Source organism: Rhinopithecus roxellana, chromosome 19 (assembly GCF_007565055.1).
Source record: "Rhinopithecus roxellana isolate Shanxi Qingling chromosome 19, ASM756505v1, whole genome shotgun sequence".
Taxonomy (NCBI): domain Eukaryota; kingdom Metazoa; phylum Chordata; class Mammalia; order Primates; family Cercopithecidae; genus Rhinopithecus; species Rhinopithecus roxellana.
The window spans coordinates 16372673-16392513 of NC_044567.1; the positions used below are offsets into that span (position 1 = coordinate 16372673).

The following is a 19841-nucleotide window of genomic DNA, read 5'->3' on the forward strand; positions in this document are numbered from 1 at the left end:
TGTTAACAGGCCACACCACACCAGCGGGGAGGAGATGGGGGCCAGCTGGCTGGTCCAGGTAAGTAATGAAGGGTGCTCAAACTAGGTGGGAGAAGGCAGGTGATGAGTAGTGTCACCTCAGGATCATTGTGAAGGTGTCACCTGTATGATTTACTCATGGACTTAATGGGGATGGGTGTGGAGGGAAAAGGAAAGTCCAGTCCACAGGCCCCATGAGCCAGACTGAATGGGTTTTAATTTCAACTCAGCAGGGAGCTACGTGACTGCACAGGAGCCAGTGCAAACTGAACAGACAGGGACACCCTCCCTGGACTACTATCCATCCATCCATCCATTGGCCTATCTCTAGTCCTGTCCCAACTACAGCCCTAGCAAGTGGAGACAACAAAAAGACCAGTTTTCCAGCTTTGTGGTCTTGGAAGCAGTTGCTACCAGTATGAGGAGAGAGAATCAGTTTCCTCCAGGATCCAGAGAGCATATCAGCCAGCCTCAGAGTCAGGAAAGGAGCTCAGCCTCTCCACCAGCTAGACAGGCCTGCAGTAGGATAGGGCTGGGGCTGGCCATGCGGATCACTTGGGCCTCATGAGGGGAAAAGAAAGACCACGGGGCAGAGGAGGAGCATGGGGGCAGCTGGTGGCCTAAGGAGAAGGCACCTCAGAGAAGGGGTCTGTCTTAGTTTGTTTTCACGCTGCTATAAAGAAATACCGGAGACTGGGTAATTTATCAAAGAAAGAGGTTGAATTGACTCACAGTTCAGGAAACTTACAATCATGGTGGAAGGCAAAGGGGAAGCAGGCACCTTCTTCACAAGGCAGCAGGAGGGAGTGAGTGAGAAAACGAGGAAGTGCCATGCTTTGAAACCATCTGCTCTTCTGAGAACTCACTCACTATCAGGGGAACAACATAGGGGAACCCGGCCCCCTATAATCCAATCACCTCCCACAAGGTTCCTCCCTTGACACATGGGGATTACAGCTCAAGATGAGATTTGGGTGGGGACACAGAGCCAAACCTATCGGGGTCTCACTCTGTCTTGCAGCTCCCCAGGGGCTGAGGCTGAGTGCAGAACTGCTGGCCCTGCTCTACAGCTTGCGGGAGCTCTGCCTGTGCGCCCCCTTCTGCTGCTTCCTGGGGGTGGGGCCTGCTTCCTCAAAAGGAGGGCGGATCTGTTCTCCTGCCAGCCCCTCACAGGGCCTTGTGGAGCCCTGGCCACATCCTCCCAAGGTGAGGGCATAAAACTGGTTCCCCTGCCCTTCTTGCTGCTTGGGTGACAAGCCTCGGGTCATCCCTAGGTCCTGTCACTGCTCTGCTTCTAAATGGAGGGCGTTTTGCCAAATCTTCCTGGGAGAGGCCGGGGGCTCATCCTGTTGTTTGTTCTATCTTGGTAAAATGAGGTTGAGACATCTAGACAAGCAGACAACAGAGTGGCACCCCGGAAGGGGGATGGTGGGTGCTGGCATTTAGGCTTGCCTGGACCTTGTGGGGAGGGAGAAAGGTTACAAGGAGGCAGCACTGTCAGTCAGGGCTAAAGTTAGGAAGACGTGGTTATGCCGGGGGGTGTGGGGGCAGAGTGTGGCTGGCTTGGGGTGGGGCATAAGTGAGAGCCAAGATCTGTCAGCATGCAGTGAGTGTGGCTGACACCTGGCCTAGGGGCTGTGGGGCCCAGTGGTTGCTCTTAGTTCCTGGATCCAGGGAGATTTCTGGAGCCTGTGCCTGGGACTTTCTAGGGATGGAGATGGTGAGGGGCAGGGAATGGGTGGCAGAGGAGGCCTTGCATGGCAGAGTTCAGGGCAGGATGCCGGGCAAGGACTGGATTGCCGTGGCTGCTCCCGTCCCCACCATTACCCCTACCTCTACCCCAACCCTGGTGCAGGGTAGGGCCTTGGCAGGTGCCCTCTGCTTTGGCCTCAGCAGATCACAGGATGGAAGCCAGCAGTCCAATAGGCGCGCCACTCAAGCCAGCAGTGACCTGCAGCTTCTGCTTCCTGGAGCGTGCAGTGCCCACCCAGGAGAGCACAAGCACACTCCACACCCCTGACCTTGAGGGCACTGGGAGGTGGGAGCGCTGTGCTGGGCCCAAGGCCTTGCAGCCCTGTGCGTGTGCCCTGGAAGGTAGCCTAGGAGTCCTGCGTGCACCTCTCTGTGCCGGAGGATGGGACAGGAGCCTGAACAGTGGCAGAGAGGGAGAGGAGGAAGGAGACAGAAAGAGACATGGGGAGAAAGGAGTCAGAGAGAGGAAGAGAGATGGGGAGAGAGACAGAGGAGGCTGAGAAGTAGCATGGGGAGAGAGATAAGGAGAGAGACATAAAAGATAGAGAGACAGGGAGAGATGGGCATGAGCAGAGGTCAGGTCACTCTTGATCTTAGTTCCCAGTGCAAACTGTAGGTCACTGTCACCTGCCCACACGTGCGCTAAAGAGCTCTGTGCCTGCTGCCCACAGCCCCTGAGAACCCCTTCTCTTGAAGAATAAAACTTTTGATGACTGCCATTCCTCACTGGATTTTGGTTGTGTCTTCGATGAACCGTAATGTCCCACCTTCCTGGGCTCAAGTTTCCACCAAAAGCTGATGCCTCTTTTTGGGAGGCTCTGCAGTACCTTCATCTCACTAGGCTCCCCAGGAAGCTTATGAACTTTGGTTGGACCCTAAGCAGTTGGATGCATGCTGGGACTCTGCTTCTCTCTTTCACTAAGAGGGAAAGTCAAAAAAGAGATTGAAGCATGGTCTGCAGAGAAGGTACTTGTGCAAACACCAGGAGAACAAGAAGCCTGAGTTGTCTTCATTTCTCTTAAAAACACTCATTCCCTCCCATGCCATCTTAGTGAGGGCATGAAGCACAGCATGTGTGTATATGTGTGCAGGTATCTGAACATGTATGTATGTGCATGTGTGTGTGTTCATGTGTGTGTGTGTTGCAGGGGTGTGCTGTGGACAGGAGGTCCGGGGGACAGCTCCAACTCAAAGCTGCAAGTCTCTGTGATAGAATGGTCAAGATTCACTGGACCACACCAAGAGATGTTTTCATGTGCCTCCAGATTTATTAGCATTGAAACCCATGTTTTTAGTACCATGTAAACCTTAAGTTGCTTATCTATTCTTAGAAGCATTTGCACCAGCAGTCCCCAACCTTTTTAGCACCAGAGACCAGTTTCATGGAAAACAACTTTCCCATGGGCCAAGGAGAGGGGAAGGGATGATTTGGGGCTGATTCAAGCCCATTACATTTATTTTGCACTTTATTTCTACTATTAATACATTGTAATATACAATGAAAAAATTATACAACTCACCATAATGTAGGATCAGTGGGAGCCCTGAGCTTGTTTTCCTGCATCTACATGATCCCATCTGGGGGTGATGGGAGACAGTGACAGATCATCAGGCATTAGATTCACATGGGAAACTCTCAAGTTTCCCATCAGCAAGAAGCTAGGAGGAGAGAAGCAAGAGGCCCTCTTCCCTCTCTCCTTACTTGAAGGAGAGAGGAAAGAAGCCCTCTCGGCTAGCCCTGAAGGCAAACGTATGCAATACTTTAGAGTTACTAACATCACAGTGGTGTAAGGACTGGAAAAGATGATCCATGTTGAATCCACACTCCCTCCCGTTCCCAGTCTCCTATTTCCAGGAAAAGCTGTCCAGGCCCTTCCCAGGCCTGCGTTTTGTTTGGGGTACACATGCCACCATAAACGCCATCACCTGCCATCTTGGAACTCTCTCTCCACAAATCCCTTTTCTCTTTCTACTTTTATTTGCAAAATTTCCGACAAAGAAAATATCATTGGAAGACATTCTCAATAAAAATCAAGGATGTGTATTTGAAAAAGCAAAGTCCATCCTGGGCAGCAAAATATCCTAAGACAATGAATCCGCTAGACAGATATCTTAGAGAAACGAACCGACCCAAATGTGGTCCCCATTGGTAACATACACGTATTTTATTGATGCTTCTATGGTTAATAGCATCGCCATGCTCCCCTTGAGACATTGTGTATCCCAGTCCATCAGAGAGGGAGAAATACTACTCATTGTTTAAATCTTGTATAGTGCTTCCAGGAGAGCCTTAAATTATTGTAACAAAGCAGTTAGGTTTTTTTATAAAGTGACCTTTGACTCACCCGACCTTATCCTTATCATAGTAAGTATGAAAATCACAATACCTTTACACAAATACCTTATTGGAGGGATCTGGACAAATGTCATTTGCCATCACTTAGAATTGTATATACATTTACAAAACCATAAAATGCTAGAAGGACATACATTTAATATACATTAATACATAAATTTCATATGTATGTCCTTCTAGCATTTTATGGTTTTGTAAATGTATATGCAAGTCTACTTTTTTTTAAAATACAAACATAAATGTGAACTGGCATTTTTCAATCAACTTCTTTAATTGGATATGCAATTTGTGTGAGTTTGATAGAACTCGTTGGTCCAACCAAAGAAGTTCACTGTTTTAGCAGGTCTTCACTTGTGATCAGTCACAGCTTAACCTAATGATCACTAAAGGGAAAAAAGAAAAAATAACCGCTTTGTGCCTGGGACTGTGGTGTCCTGGGCCAAACACAAGACGTTACAGGTTACTCAGCCTATTCTAAGCATCATAAGTTTCCACCAGATAAACAGCAATGCCATGAAGACTTCAAGGTTTAACACCCAGGATTACCACAATTATTAATGGCTGAACTAAAGAGATTAGCCTTTGCTTTTCCATCCAATTCTTTTGCATTTTGTTTTCTTTTAATAGCAATAAAATACTTTAAAACAAACAGCTAGTCAAAAAAATAAAGAACAGAGAAAATATATTTTAAAACTTGCGCTTTCCTACCCAGAATCTGTGGCTGTTAATATTTTTTCATATTTGCTCTAAGTGGGTTTAAAATCAAGAAATACAGCATTGAGAACTTCCTTGACTTTCACATCCATTCTCATTCCAATCTCTTCTTCCCAGAGACAAACACAATTATACATTTGATATGTATGTCCTTCTAGCATTTTATGGTTTTGCAAATGTATACACAAGTCTAGGTTCTTTAAAAATATTAACATAAACAATGAACTGGTATTTTTCAATCAACTCCTCTAATTGGATATACAATTAGTGTAAATTTGAGAGAACTTGTTGGTCCATACAAGAAGTTCACTTTTTCACCAGGTCTTTACTTGTGATCAGTCATAGCTTAACCTAATGATCACTAAAGGGGAAAAAAAAGAAAAAATTTAGACACATCCTGACTCTCTCAATTATAATCCAAAACTTTCTAGAATGGATGCCTCACATCGTTACATTTGACCACCTTTGATTCAACAGCCCCTGAGCTTTATGTCTAGCAAGAGACGCCCAGAGCTCTATGGAAAAGATGGCAGCAGACCAGACCAAAACTTTGCAGTCTCAGCATATCACGGAGCCACAGGGATGTGAGCATGTCAGACAACTTTCTGGGTTTATACTTAAGCACCTCTGAAAACTGGAAAAACCCTTGGCACAAATTCAATCTTTGTGTAGGCAAACCAGTTTAGTTCTTAGTTTCTGTTTACTGTTGGGCTTGGTTCAAATGTTGCATTCTGTACCCCTGTTCTTGCCACCAAAGTTATTTCACCATGAAGTTTCACATCTAATCCTGAGTGTCATGATTGTTAATCTAAGAATAACATACTGCCTTCAAAAAACAGCATCAAGGTTGAGAGAAGGAAGAATTACTCCTTTCTCATTAGAAAAAAGACAATCCTGTACACACATGTTTACTGCTCTTCTCAGTTGCCTAGGTGCATCTTCTGTTGATAAACAAAAACTTGTTTTGCTGCATGACATTGCTCAAGCAACACCTCTATGCCTCATCTCCTCATCTGCCCTAAATAGGTTATGCATTTCAGGCAGGCAGATTATTAATTATTTGTTGAGCACCTATTGTGTGCCTACTTTGTGTCTGCCATAAAAGTACCACAAGGATCAGTTTTAAAATGTGAAAATTCTTCAAAATTATTTAAACTCTTTGACTCAAGTGCTAATCTAGCAGGGAGAATGGCCGGATGGACTCCAGGGACGGGGTTTTAAGCAAGCTGCATGGATTGTTCCAAGGCAGCAATATGCAGGTATGAGCTGTGCTAGGCACAAGAGCACCCAGCTGCAGGGTGGGATGGAGACCAGCTTATGTGCTGCTTGCCAAACCAGGCACCTGCAGGCTGCATCCACCCAGAGAGAGAGCCTTTCTCTAAACCATTAATGGTGCACAGCGGTTACTGCAGACCTGGTTAAGAGGTCAAGAGCAGAAAAAAGCTAGAGAGAATGGGGGCAGATATCAGGAGGCACCAAAGGCCAGAACTAGGAAAAGTTAGAGAGAATAGGGGCCAATAATGCCCTGGAGGCACCCAAGGCCAGACCAGAAAAGCTGGATCTACCATTAAATCCAAGGGGTGAACGTGGGGCTAGAAATGGAGACAAAGGCAAGGTAGTGACAGAAACAGGGCGGCAAACAACGACCAAGCAAAAACACTGACAATTTACTAAATACGTAAGACAACTGCAATAGTTTGTTTTTTTCTCCTCCTCCTTTCTTCCTCCCTGCCTTTCTTCTTTCCTCACTCATTCTCCCTCCTTCCTCCTCGTGCTCCTCTTTGTCTCCTTTCTCTCTCTGTTTTAGTAACAATCTTAGAGCACAAGTGTAAACCTTCAGTTAAATGGACAGCAGTGAGGCAGACACCAGCTTTTCTAAAATCCTTGACATCCAAATGGGAAACAGAGCTCACCAAAGCTCAGCTGCACAATTCCAGATGTTCCTCTCTCCATCTCTCACCCATGGAATATTTTCCCTCTCATAGCCCGCTGAAGTGTCTCTGCACTTCAGTTCATGAAATACTGCCTTGGGGAACCAATCTAATTAAGCATTTATCAAGAACGGGTTGAAACTCTCTCATCTATGTCCTTTCCCTGCCCCCAGAATGCACCCTTCTTAGAGGCACATCCCTCTGTGACGGTCATACCTGTGCACTACCATGCATGGCCTGTGGTCACTTCCCATGCTGACCCTCCCCATGTCCCCCTGGCTCTTTGACAATGGACCACACAGTCTCCGCTCTCAGGGTCTTGGTAACCCTCATGTTTCACAGTGGCCAGCAGCCAGCCAGTCTCCATGACCAACCAAGACAAAGTCAGCATGTGCAGGTCTGAAATAATTATTAAAATGAAATGCAAATAGGTTAAATTTTACCCAGGCTTTTAATAATGTACTTAATTGTTGCTTTCCTGTGTAGAAAATAGGCATAAGTGGCTGGGCGCGGTGGCTCACGCCTGTAATCCCAGCACTTGGGGAGGCCAAGGCAGGTGGATCACGAGGTCAGGAGATCGAGACCATCCTGGCTAACATGGTGAAACCCCGTCTCTACTAAAAATACAAAAAATTAGCCGGGCGTGGTGGCGGGCGCCTGTAGTCCCAGCTACTTGGGAGGCCGAGGCAGGAGAACGGCATGAACCTGGAGGCAGAGCTTGCCATAAGCCGATATCGCCAGCCTGGGTTACAAAGCGAGACTCTGTCTCAACAAAAAAAAAAAAAGAAAGAAAAAAGAAAATAGGCGTAAGTGGAAATCAGTTCCCATAAAGTGACTGAAATTCCTATGACTTTGACACCACCAGTTCTGTGCTTTAATCTTTCCATTTGAAAACTCTGATTGTTATAATCAGCGAAAATGCCACCAGTTTCATAATCATAATTAGCCATCTTCCTCCTAACACAGCACACACACACACCTGCACTCACACACACAAGCATAGGTGCACAGACCCACACAGATGCATGCAGGCACATCCGAATTCTTTTCTCTCTGATTCTAAGCCCTCGAGCTCAGATTCTTCAGTTTCTTGCCCCGTCTGGCCTGTCTTCTACAACCCTCGGTTTGAGAGGACCTGAAACTAGATTCTCACCTGGGTACTAAAGGGCTCGAATGAACAAAACCTTTGATTCTCAAGGCTGTGGAGTCCGTGTCCTGAGCAATAGGAAAGGGGTCAGCATGCAGCGCTGCTAAGGAAGTGAATAGGAACTCCATGTACTGGACACCTACGATGTATCTAGTTGGGTTGAGCACCTTTGCAACATAATCTCATTCTACCCTTATTTAAAAGAAAATGAGGTGGTTATTAGTCTCCCATTTTCAGTTTAAGAAACCGTGGCTTAAAATGCCTAGTAACACACTTCAGGCTGAGATACAGTTAGAGATTACAAGACTGAAACCAGATTGAAAACTAAAACAGTCACTTTCAAATGCATGATTTTTCTGGAGTTTGGTTTCTAGCCTTTCTTTTTGAGCCTTTTAACCACTTTTAAAACTTTAAACACACGCACTCCCATGTGCCACACCCAAGCCTTAGCTCGTGGGGGTCGTTGACGCTGCAGGAAGTCATCTTGTGTAGATACCATCACATCCAGCCTGCAGCTGAGCATGTGTTTGAATTTTTTTGTAAATATGTCTTTGACTGGGGAGGCTGTACATATTCCCTAGGCTTTACATTTCAGTCCTGTGCTTGTCCCTACATGTTAAAAAGAAAAAAAAGTGAGGGTGAGGGAACGCTACCTCTGCACACCTGCAGCAGGCTCAGCCAGGAGCCCAGCAGGGCCGGGGCCCACCTGCCTGGCGCGTAACTTCATCAAGTTGTTGGTGTGCATTTTGCAATAACAAGGGACAGGCCGTGTCATCCTCATAACCTTTTAGAGTTGGAGCCATTCTTGTGACTTGGTGCCTGCTTCCAGACTCCCCTGTTTTTGATGAGAAAGGTGAGCAGTCGTTAGATGTCAGTGATTCTTCTTTGAAACATAAAAAAAGACATACCTGACTTGTAACTGTCATCCACTACCCCGAAACTTTAAACGTTAGTGTTCAGTAAACCTATTTTCCATTCAACTGCCAACACGCTCCTTTTAATAAAAGTGTCAATCAAATTAATCCTTTTAACTCTCCCAAGGCTTTCCTCTTCCCTTGAAATGAAATCGGATCCCCCGCAGAACTGGCGAGCCCCCATGTACCCTGGCCACTGCCCACACATACAGGCCGATTGCTCCTCCCCTACTCATCACTCTAGATGCCCTGGCCTTGCTCCCTCCTTCAGCAGCATCCGCCTCACTCCCTTCCTTGACTTGCTGTCCCCCTCTCTGGAAAGCTCTTTCCCTCTGCTCTGTTTCTTCTCTGTTTTCAGGTCTCAATGCAAATGTTGCCTCTCAGGCAAGCTCTCCAAACTGAGACAATAGGAGCTCAGTTCATGTCTATCAAAAATAGGAGCAAACAGACTTTGTAGGAGACTGAGTAGAATGTTTTACTGGGACTAGACAATATCAAACTTAGACCCCAAGAGCCCAGGAATTCATATTCAAGGTCAAAGTGTCAATGACAAGAATACTGAGCCTTACATAGGTACCGTGCTGCACCATTTATAAAGCACTTCCATACATGGGGGATCTTCACAACCCCACAAGGCTGCCAGGTCTCTCGAAAAGAGGACTCTGATGGTCAGGGCAGTCAACAATATATCCAAAACCAGGACCCAAAAATGCTGCCTCCAAAACAAGCCGTAATTCTTCTCATCACAGCATCCTACACCATCTCCTAGTGGGTATGACTCATAGCCCAGCGCCATTATGGTTTATTTCACAGGAAGGGGCAGGGCAGGGATTAGGAGACATTTCCTGGGTTCTGGTTTCCTTGCTTCCTTGCTATGGGCCTCTCCCCTCAGAGCAGTGTTTTCTGAGAAGGCCTGGCTCTAGCTAATGACCTCAGAGTCTGCAGACCTGGGAACCTGTGGAAAAGAGAAACTAAGCTTGCACCTGGGAAAGCCCAGGGTTGAATAACAGAACCTCGCCTTTAAGAATTCTTGCTTTTTTTTTTTTTTTCCTGCCTCTGCTTTGTTGCTGAAATATACAAGAGAGAAAGAGAGCGTTCTGAACCCATTAGTTATCTCCTCCTTCCAAGCAAGCAGCAGACATTCATGATTAATGATGAGGTGACTTTCTACATTGATTTAATTGAAATCTGTATCCTATCCAGGTTATTTATTTTTAAAGTTGATAAAGACCTTTTCTACTGGTTCTTCTCTTCCAAACTCAAATAAAGAAAAGTTTTGTATACATGAGCTTCCACTAAAAAGGAGCCCAGACTCTCAGATCCTCTATTCTCCATTCTATAGGATTGTGCTGCTGAAGACAAATGGAGTAGTGAGTGATCAATCTTTGAGACTCAGCATTCTCTCCATGTTAGCCCTAATGCAAGAGAGAGGACTGGTCCACACTTAAGGCGAGAAGGTGGCCACAAGCAAGTGTTGAGGGCTGATCTCCTTAGCTGTCCTCTGGTATCCGCAGCCCTGAATGGAGGGTTTTGGATATTTTTCCCTGGACATCTCCACCACACCTAAATATATGGTCTGCAAGTTTTGGAGAGAATTTCCAACCCCCACTCTACCTCCTGCCCCTCTCTACCTGTTCTCATAGGTTGAGGATATTCTCATCTCTATTAAAAGTTCCCATTCTCAATCTCTTCATTTCAATCATTGATTTAGAAAAGTAGGAGTAGAGAAGTGAAAAACGAGACTCAATCTCATTTGTGGGCTGGGCCTTGGGTTTCCTTACTTGATTGCTGTTTTTGTTTTTTTAAACATTGGTAAATCGGTTGCCCCTGAAGGCAGTAATGTGACAAAACGATGGTCCCAACTGCATATAAATAAGAACAGGTGAGATCAAAGCTCAAGGCTCACTAGGACAAAAGAGGCTTTTCCGTCAAATAACCCACTCACAGTTCTCCATCATCTGACGTGGACCCCAGGCAGCTGAGCAGAGAAACTTAGCAGAGAACTCCAGCATAGAGTTCCAGGCCCACATCACAGAAATACAGAAAGTCGCAAGGAGTCCTTGAGTGCCAAGGCAGGCACGAAGAGAGGAAGGTGAACCAAAGGCATCTCCCTACCATCCAGCCTAGCAGACCCCACACTCCTCCTGGCCACTATATTCCTCTACCCTTTGCTGCTCCTTCCTACTTTCTACCTAAACATTTCAGCACGCCTGTGTGTGTGGTGTACATATGCTTATATAATATGTGGTTATGTCTATGCATATATGAGATTACATACCATATGTTAAGGTGATATACATTACCTTAGTACAGTTTTTGTTTTTTTTACTCCAAATGTTTTCAGATCCCTCCACTTAATGTTTCAAAATAAATAGTTCCTGTATCTCTAAAGACACCTTCATATGAATTTGCCATTCTCTTTCCCACCACCTTCTTCCCAAACACTAAATCCAGGTTAATGGTCTTTCAGGGAGACTTTCCATTGAAGGAAATCACAGACCATATATGGGGCGAATAACCCCTTCATCTGATGGAAAAACACTGGTTATTTTAAAAATTTATACAAGACAACCAATTTTGGAATTAATGAGTGAAACAGACAATTATAACTTTTGAAAAAGAGTTTATTAGGAGGTTAACAAAGGATTTCTATTGCGTCTCCAAAGACCAAGAGTGACAAGGAAGATTTACTCCAATTATGTTCTGTTTCATAGCATGCCCATCAGTTTTGTCACAATTAATTGAATTTTCTCTAAATCACATTTAGGTAAGTTTTGTTCAGGTATAACATGTTATGCAAATGCGTGTTTATGATGATAGATATTACCTGATCTTGATCCTGCTGTAGGTCTCTCTATGTGACTCAGAAGACAGATTTTGCAGCCTTATGCTGAAGAATTAAGCCAGGGAATACAGTGGAAGGCTAGAGCTGACCCTTGGAAGCCAGGGCTGATAGAAAGGTTTCTGCCTCTTTCCAAAGTGTGTTCACTGTTAGAGATGTTGGGATGAAGTAGAGTTGGGGTGTGACTGATGCCTTTCTTCTCCTCCTGGTCATGGGGCCTCTAGCACCCAAAAGTGTTGCAAGGCCCGCACCGAGCACGTGGGCCACAGGGATTAGAGATACAGGGCCCAATGGACTTGTCACATGCATTTGTTGTGGCGCAGGGGTTGGAGGGGAGCCTGTGGGCAGAAATCATTGGAGCAAATTAGAGTATAATGAGCTGAAGAGATTGGAAAATAATAAAAGGGCTTTGTATAAGAATATCGTTCTCCTTTGGACTGCCTCCAAACAAAAGCTTGAAATTATAAATTCATTTGCATTAAGAAGACTATTCATCTCCACAGCAACCTCACATGCCCCAAGGAAAAGATTACTACCCCCATACTGACTTGCAGTCCTCGCTCTCCAGGAGGCTCCGGTACGTGTTGATCTCACACTCCAGCCGGGCACGCACGTCCAGCAGCACCTGGTACTCTTGGTTCTGCCGCTCCAGGTCACAGCGGATCTCTGCCAGCTGGGACTCCACGTTGGTGATCAGGCTCTGCACCTGGGACAGCTGGGAGCTGTAGCGGGCCTCGCTCTCCGTCAGCGTGTTTTCCAGAGAGTCTCGCTGTGGTGGGGAAGATCAGGAATGTCAGAGAGCTGCTCCTAATAAGGTTCCTCCATGGGGTTCCAAAGAACTCACAAGCTCCAAGAGCTAAGGAGAGCGTGTGTCCCCAAGGGCATCCCCAGGACTCTGCCTCCCAATTTCCCATCGCTCACCAGCAGGGCTGAACAATACACACCAGGTTGTGCTGGGCCTGCAGCTCAATCTCCAGGGCGTTGACCGTGCGTCTCAGCTCGATGATCTCCGCCTGGTAGGACTGCAGCTGCTCTGCGCTGGATACCACCTGCTTGTTCAGCTCCTCGGTCTGAAACACCCAAGGGGAGAAAGGATCAGACCCTGCCTCCAGGGCCCTGGGGCACCTCGGGTCCTGAGTGGCCACGTGCTTAGATGCCCACCTGCGTGGCGAACCATTGCTCCACTTCCCTGCGGTTGGTTTCCACCAGGGCCTCATACTGACTCCTGGTCTCGTTCAGGACCTGGTTCAGGTCCACAGCAGGGGCAGCGTCCACCTCTACGTTGAGGCGGTCTCCAAGCTGGCAGCGCAGCGTGTTGACCTCCTGATTGAGAAAGGGCAAAAGTTTAAATTTCACAAAGAATCTTGGTGCTCTCCTTAAGAGAATGCAATTCAACTTCTGATCATTCTTAAGTTTTCAGGAAACTTTGTTCCCTCTGATCCTCTCATTAACCAGGATCTATATTCAATGACTAATCTGTATACTCTACTTTTTACAAAGTACTTTCAAGCTCATGACCTCTCTCTGCCCTTTGTATTAAATGTACCACTTCTTATTTAGAGAGATTCAGTGATTTGGGCTCAGAGCTGATACATGGTAGGCCATTATTTAAACTCTGGTCCCCAAATGCCCAGTTCAGTGTTTTTGCTAATATACCATATAGCCTCATATGTTTGACTCTTAAGCAAGGATAATGAAAAGAACAGAGTCTAGCTGAAGAGGAAATACAGAATCTTACTTCAAAATCTGCCAACCTGGCATAGAAGAGACTTAAAGGGTGATTTGTTGATTCTACCAGCATAGATTTTACTGAAAGCAATAAATACCTGTTTACTTCCCTGCTGAGCATAGCTTGGTCCTTGGGCTTAGGTGGATTTCAGACAAATTTGTATTCAACCTAATCTCTACCACTTAATACATTGCTTCCAGAAGCTTCTTGAAGCCTCGACTTCTTCATCTTAAAATGAGAACTGCCTCCAGAGTTAAAGCACTTAGCACAATGTTTGGCACATACTAAGCACCTGATTAATATTAACTGTCACCATTTACATTGTTCTTGGATTTCAGGTTGCATAAAATACATGTCTTCTTTTTTGTCCAACTGACTTAGCCGTAACAGTGAGCATTTTGCTCAAGGCTGTTTCCAAGCAATACTGAACAGCAGAAAGAGCTCTGGACAGGAATGAGAGTTGCATTTTGTTCCAGCTCAGCCCTCTCTGCCTGGTGGGCCTAGGTCATCCTGGCTTCTCCAGCTACAAATGGAGAATTGGAATAGAAGATTGCTGCTGTGTGCACTCTAACCAGGGTGCAGGAGAGGCTGTGGCTGCTTCCTTGTTACTCAACTTTCCTCGTTACTGGGCTTGCCAACTTCCTCACTCTCATTCCTGCCTCTGGCAGAAAAATCCTAATCTCATATTACAGGTTGTTAGATTACTCTTTCTCTACATACCCATTTTTGTATGCAGAATTACTTCCTCGGCTAATTGAGCCTCTGCCGACAGCCTGTCCTGGACCCTGTGGTGGTTATGAAACAGGCCCTGGCGAGTCTGAGCCCATCACTCTTCAGGGAACTCACCTGCTCATGGTTCTGCTTGAGGCACAGCAGCTCCTCCTTCAGGGATTCCACCTGGGCCTCCAGGTCAGACCTGCACAGGGTCAGCTCATCCAGGATTCTGCGCAGGCCATTGATGTCCGACTCCACCAGCTGCCGCAGGGACATCTCAGGTCTCATATCTGTGATCATAGGAGGGTCAGGGACAGGCTGGGCAGGAATGGGCTTGGCCTTGACCCTGCTTTGGTTTTGTCAGGCAACTAGGAATTAGGGTTTGTAGTTTTTATAGCCATCTCTTTTGTTTAGGTTTTCAGCATCAAGCTGGAAGAAAACGCACTGGTAATTTTATGTTTAAAGATCCAGTGGATAGACTTCTATATTCCTAGCTACTCAGGAGGCTAAGGTGGGAGGATTGCTTGAGCCCAGGTATCTGAGGATCTGAGGTTACACTGAGCTATGATTGCACCACTGTCCTCCAGCCTGGGTAACAGAGCAAGTGCCTGTCTCTAAAACAAAAAGAAACAAGAAAGCCAGTGGATTTAGGATGAAAGCCAATAAATTGTAAGATTTCCAAAATAATATACTTCCACATTCATCATTCTCATGAATGGATTCTGTGCATAGGAGAACATCAGGGGCCAACACGTCTACAATGACCCACAGTACGACTAGGGATGTCACTTCACAGAGGAGAAGCAGGAGGAAAGGAAGTCTAAGGCCTGGAGAAAGGATCTCTGAACTATGGTGTGCACTGGCTCTGTGAATCTTGGGCAAACCATCTAGAACACAGCTCAGTCAGTGTTTGTTTAACTTGTGTTGACAACAGGCTAAAGGGAAGGAGAGCAGCCAGAGAAGAAAAATAAACAACACCCCGCTTGCCCACTCACTTGGTCCTGAAGTCGTCTGAGGCCAGCTTGGCATTGTCGATCTGCACCACAAGCCTGGCATTCTCAGACTTGCTGCACAGGATCTGGAAGGCCCAAAACATTCAAGAATGAGCAAGGACTTGGTAATTTTTCACCAATGGAAGTCCTTCCTAATTCACTTCCTTGGAAGGATCAGGATGAGAAATCACTGTCTATCTTATTAAATGCTTTCTATATACAGTAGGTACTCAATGAATACTTCCAAAATTATATTCAAAAAACAGAACACCAAAATATGCAAAAAGTATAAGTAGATAATCTTTTTTCTATCCTAATGAGCAATACTGAGAAGCCGACAATAATAATAGTTGACATTTATGAAAAACACCTACCATGTTTCTGGCATGATACTAGGAGCTGAGGATACAAAAATTGGTAAGCGCTTGATCCTGCCCTCAAGAAACTTTCAATCAAGCAGAAAAGACAAACAGGTAAACTAGCAGTTGCAGAGGACTGGATCAGGGAAGAAGCCACATGCTCCCAGATGTCCCAGACAACTGGGACTACTTTGTCCTAGGTAATTTCCAATCTTCACAGTTTTGGACAAACATTTTAGGCTCTCACTGGACACTGTGCACCAGGAGAAGCCCAGAGTTATGAAGATGAGGTCAATGAAGTCAGGGTAAGTAGGAACCCAGAAGAGAGAGGCAGCCAGCAGTCCAAGGGGCAAAACGCTCAGATGAGGGAGAAAGAAAACAGCCCAATCTTTACAAAAGATTCCGTTTCCCCAGCTTCCTTTGGACTCAGTCCTTTTCTGTCACCTCAGGGTAATCATTCTGGAGCTTGGCAAGCACATGGAAGCATTCAGAAGTAGTTTTTAATTACAGCTCATTTATGCAAAGTACTGCTACCTCCACATAGACTAACACTATGCAAATATTTAGACCTAACAGTCCCAAGTCTAAGATGAGATGGGCCCTCAAGAAAACAAAATGGAAAGGCCAGTTTTCAGCTTTCCATTCACATCAAGAGCTCACATTGCTTCTCAATCACAGCTCGGATTCTCTCCCGACAACTTCCTACTGGAGGCACTGTGTCGCCCACTCCCCACCTTCTGCTGGAGCTCCTCGATGGTCTTGAAGTAGGACTGGTAGCTGGCGCACACCAAGGGCTCCTGCTGCTGCGACCGCTCCCGGATGAGGTTCTCCAGCTCCGCGTTTTCCCGCTCCAGCTGACGCACCTTCTCCAGGTAGCTGGCCAGGCGGTCGTTCAGGAACTGCATGGTCTCCTTCTCGCTGCCATTGAAGGAGCCCTCGCAGAACCAGTTGCAGTTGCCCACATTGGCGGGGATGTTGCAGGCCCCAGGTAGGGTGCAGCCGTGGCAGCTGGGGGGCACGCAGGGCCGGGAGGAGCAGCTGGTGCGGCAGCTCAGGCTGGGCAGGCCACAACTGTAAGACATGGTGCAGGGAGGGAGTGCCCAGCTGAAGACAGAGTCCAAAATCTCCAAGTTGTAAAGCAGTGGGTCTCCTTCCTCCAGAGAGCATTTATACCTCGTCTGTGGAGGGTGTGGACACGTAAGGCAACCCCCCCTTTTTTTTTTTTTTTTTTTTCTCATTTGGTGATTGTCAAAAGCCCTTCCCTACATTTGTTGTGTTTCTTCAGAAGAGTCTCTTCCCTCATAAAAGACTTTACTTGGGCTTCTCGCTAAGTCAGGACTCCTCTTCCATGCTGTGTGTCATGATGCAAGAGCTTCGTGGTGTGACTTCAAAGACCTGAACTCATGAAAGCCCTGGCCTTCATCAGTGGGATGCAGCAGGTCAAGAGACAGTATTGCTGTTCTGCTTCCTGACTTGAGGCCCCCAACTCCTTGGCACGCCTCTGGCTCTCCTTGGTGAAATGGAAAAGCATAGCTCTTGCCCATGTGTCTTTTGGTAGGTCACATTTCCAAGTGCTGAATTCCAAATTCATGGTTCTCAGAAAGAGGAATAGATCCTTTCTGGGGCAGTTCCTGATGGCCACCTTTCCTGATATGATGGGCCTTTTTCACATCCATGATGACGTCAATCAACCAAATAATAGATATCCTCTAGGACAATTTCATCCAGGGTGATGTAATAGACACTGGGAGGGGTGGGAGATAGGACCAATGCTATGGTCAGAAGTTCTTACTTGTTAAGAACCTGCACAAGCCCAAGGTAGTGTGGACACTTTTCACAAACTAGATCCTTTTTACAAACATGATCTTCAAACATGCAGAACTGAGATGTCCATTACTCCTCACCACAACTCTTCAAGATAAATTGTATAATTCCCATTTTATAGATGAGCACACCAAGGCATAGAGGGTAAGGGATAATAAGTTGTGGAGCTAGGATTCCAAAGCAGATCTCTTTTCTTTTCATCACAATATGCAGCTTAAGTATAAACGGCTTACTTCCTTCCCTTCTTCAGACAGGTCGCCCCTTTCTCCTCTCCAAGTTCTCTTTTTACCTTGACCATGACACTGTCATGACTTATGTGCTTGTCTCTCTCTCTCTATTTGAGTTCCCTGAAGGCAAGGGTAGGGTCTACTTTGTCTTTGAATTCCCAGCTCTAGGCACCTGGTAGGCACTGTTGAATGGGTGTGTGTAGAGGGATGAAGGGATGAACAGGAAATAATAATCTGAGGAAGGAGTTGACAAGCGGCAAGTGAGTAGTTTACACACTGGGGAGGGTGAGCGCCTCCAGGATTGGAAGCTCTCAAGAATGGATTTGTGCTGGGATGGGGAGGCTTCTAAGAAGCAGAGGGGAGAAAAGCAGGAAGTGCAGGTGAGGAGAATAATATGCACACAGGAATGGGGTGGGAAAGCCCAGGGCATGGTTGAAGGACCAGGGTAAGCCTAGGCAGCAGGAAGGGGAGAGTTGTGAAGGGAAGTGGTAGAAGTTAAAACTTTATGGGGGATTGTATGGCGACCCTGTGGTAGGGGTCTCAATGGTGAAGTGGAGCAGCTTGGACTTCCCCAGAAGCTGTAGAGCTAATATAAGCTTTTGAACCTAAGTGTGGTGTAACAAAAGTCATTTTAGGAAATGTTTTAGCAAATATTTATCTGTTTTAGAAAAAGGAAGGAAAGATTGGAGGCAAAGAGTTCAGCAAAGAGGCCATTGTAACAGTCCGTGTAAGACTAGAATTTGTGGCAGGGATGATGATACAGATAAGGTTTAGTACAAGTGAGAAAGTTAGAGCACTGGGCCAAGAGAGAGTACAAAGAGAAGAGCAACAAGGAGCTGAGGACCAAACTTTGGAGAATTTCCCAATCAGAGATCAGGAGAAGGAAAAAGAATCTGTGATAAATGGAGAAATGGTGAGAAAAAGAAGGGTAAGAACAAGTTCGTGGCATCCCAGAAGGGCAGGAAGGAGGGTGCTTCCAAGAGGAGGTGACGTCAGAAGTGCCAAGAGCAGCAAAGGGGCCACACATGATCAGGACCATGGAAAGGGTATTGGCTACCTTGACCAGAAAGTTACCAAGACCCTTCCAGGGTCACACAGTTGTGTCTGCTGTATGCAGCGCCTGTGCGCATTCTTAAAGTAATGTCCACAGTGAACTTTGATAAACCAAGACTTCAAACACACAGAATTGAGATGTTTATTACTAAGAGAAGTTCTGCTGCAATACATTCATATATCTGATTATAAAGCTTGGAGCTTTGATCTTACCAATACACACTTTCATACAATAATTGCAGTGTGCTTTAAGCAGATGCCAGACTTGTTTGAACTTGATGATTCACAATAGTTTATTATTTAGGAACAATTATCCAAGAAGCATGAGTAATCTGAACTGCCCATGCATATGACACCACTTCTGTTTTGTCACAAGACGTTAGACAAGCCTTATTTGATATCCTAAAGAGGCAATGAGGAAAAAATTCAAGTATGTGCCTGAGGAGGCATACACTGGCCAGAAAGAGGAGGGGCTCCCTATGTCTTTGCTAGCAGAGGATGAAGCAGATGATAGAGATTCCAAGCCTCCCAGCTACAGCTACCAATCCAAGCAGCTTCCAAGCCTCCCAGCTACAGCTACAGACCAAAAACCAGATGGCTTCGCATTTGGCTCTTCTCTTCCTCCCTCTCACCTCCTAACATAGATCCTAAATATGAAAATGGTTAAAAGAGAGAGGGAAAACCTTGGAACAAGAGAGATATTGGGGATCCTAATGGTCAACTCATCTAACCCCTTCATTTTACAAAGGGGAAACTGAGGCTCAGAATGGAGAATGGAGAAACTATCATCTAGCTAGGACCCAGATCTTCTGATTCCCACTGCATTATCATCCCCATCACCATCCTACTGAAATGTTGAAGAATTTCACAACCAATCTGATCTGCTATTACCTAAGGACAGAAATCAAGGGCAGTGAGAAAGACATCTTGTTATCCATAGATATGCTGTGTTGAAGAAGGATTACAAGTCAATGTGTAAATAAAGATAGAATTCAGCAATAGTACAGTTTCTTGTTACTCTCTGATTTCAATTGTTATTTCTAAATTGATGATACAATTATATACAAACAATTTGGTAATTGAAACATAATTATATCCCATCAGATATAGATTATATCCCATCTGTTTGGAGCAACTTAGAACAATTGGTCAAACAATGGTGACTCTACTCGACAGCAATCTGCTTATCCAGAGTAAGGTACACAAAAGATAGTAACAACAAAATTAAATTGTTATTAAAATGAGGACAATTAAGAGATTAAAGAAAAC

At 45.6% G+C, this 19841-nt stretch overlaps 1 protein-coding gene across 1 annotated transcript; it reads right to left on the reverse strand.

Annotated features, from left to right (window-relative positions):
- Nucleotides 1-11444: 11444 nt before the first annotated feature.
- KRT33A (keratin 33A) lies at nucleotides 11445-16584 on the reverse strand. Its single transcript, XM_030923873.1, has 7 exons — nucleotides 16203-16584; nucleotides 15113-15195; nucleotides 14250-14400; nucleotides 12836-12997; nucleotides 12619-12744; nucleotides 12223-12443; nucleotides 11445-12012 (listed from the first exon to the last, which is right to left on the reverse strand). The coding sequence occupies exons 1-7, from the start codon at nucleotides 16548-16550 to the stop codon at nucleotides 11895-11897; spliced, it is 1209 nt and encodes a 402-aa protein (XP_030779733.1). The 5' UTR covers nucleotides 16551-16584; the 3' UTR covers nucleotides 11445-11894.
- Between the last annotated feature and the right edge of the window lie 3257 nt (nucleotides 16585-19841).

What these genes read in the sequence shown, in the direction of transcription:
- KRT33A (XM_030923873.1), bottom strand. Translation starts at nt 16,550, where the DNA reads ATGTCTTACAGTTGTGGCCTGCCCAGCCTGAGCTGCCGCACCAGCTGC. An exon ending in TCAAGCAGAACCATGAGCAG is followed by an intron (nt 12,998 to 14,249) that starts GTGAGTTCCCTG and finishes TTTCTCAATCAG; the next exon opens with GAGGTCAACACGCTGCGCTG. An exon ending in TGCAGGCCCAGCACAACCTG is followed by an intron (nt 12,444 to 12,618) that starts GTGTGTATTGTT and finishes TCCCCACCACAG; the next exon opens with CGAGACTCTCTGGAAAACAC.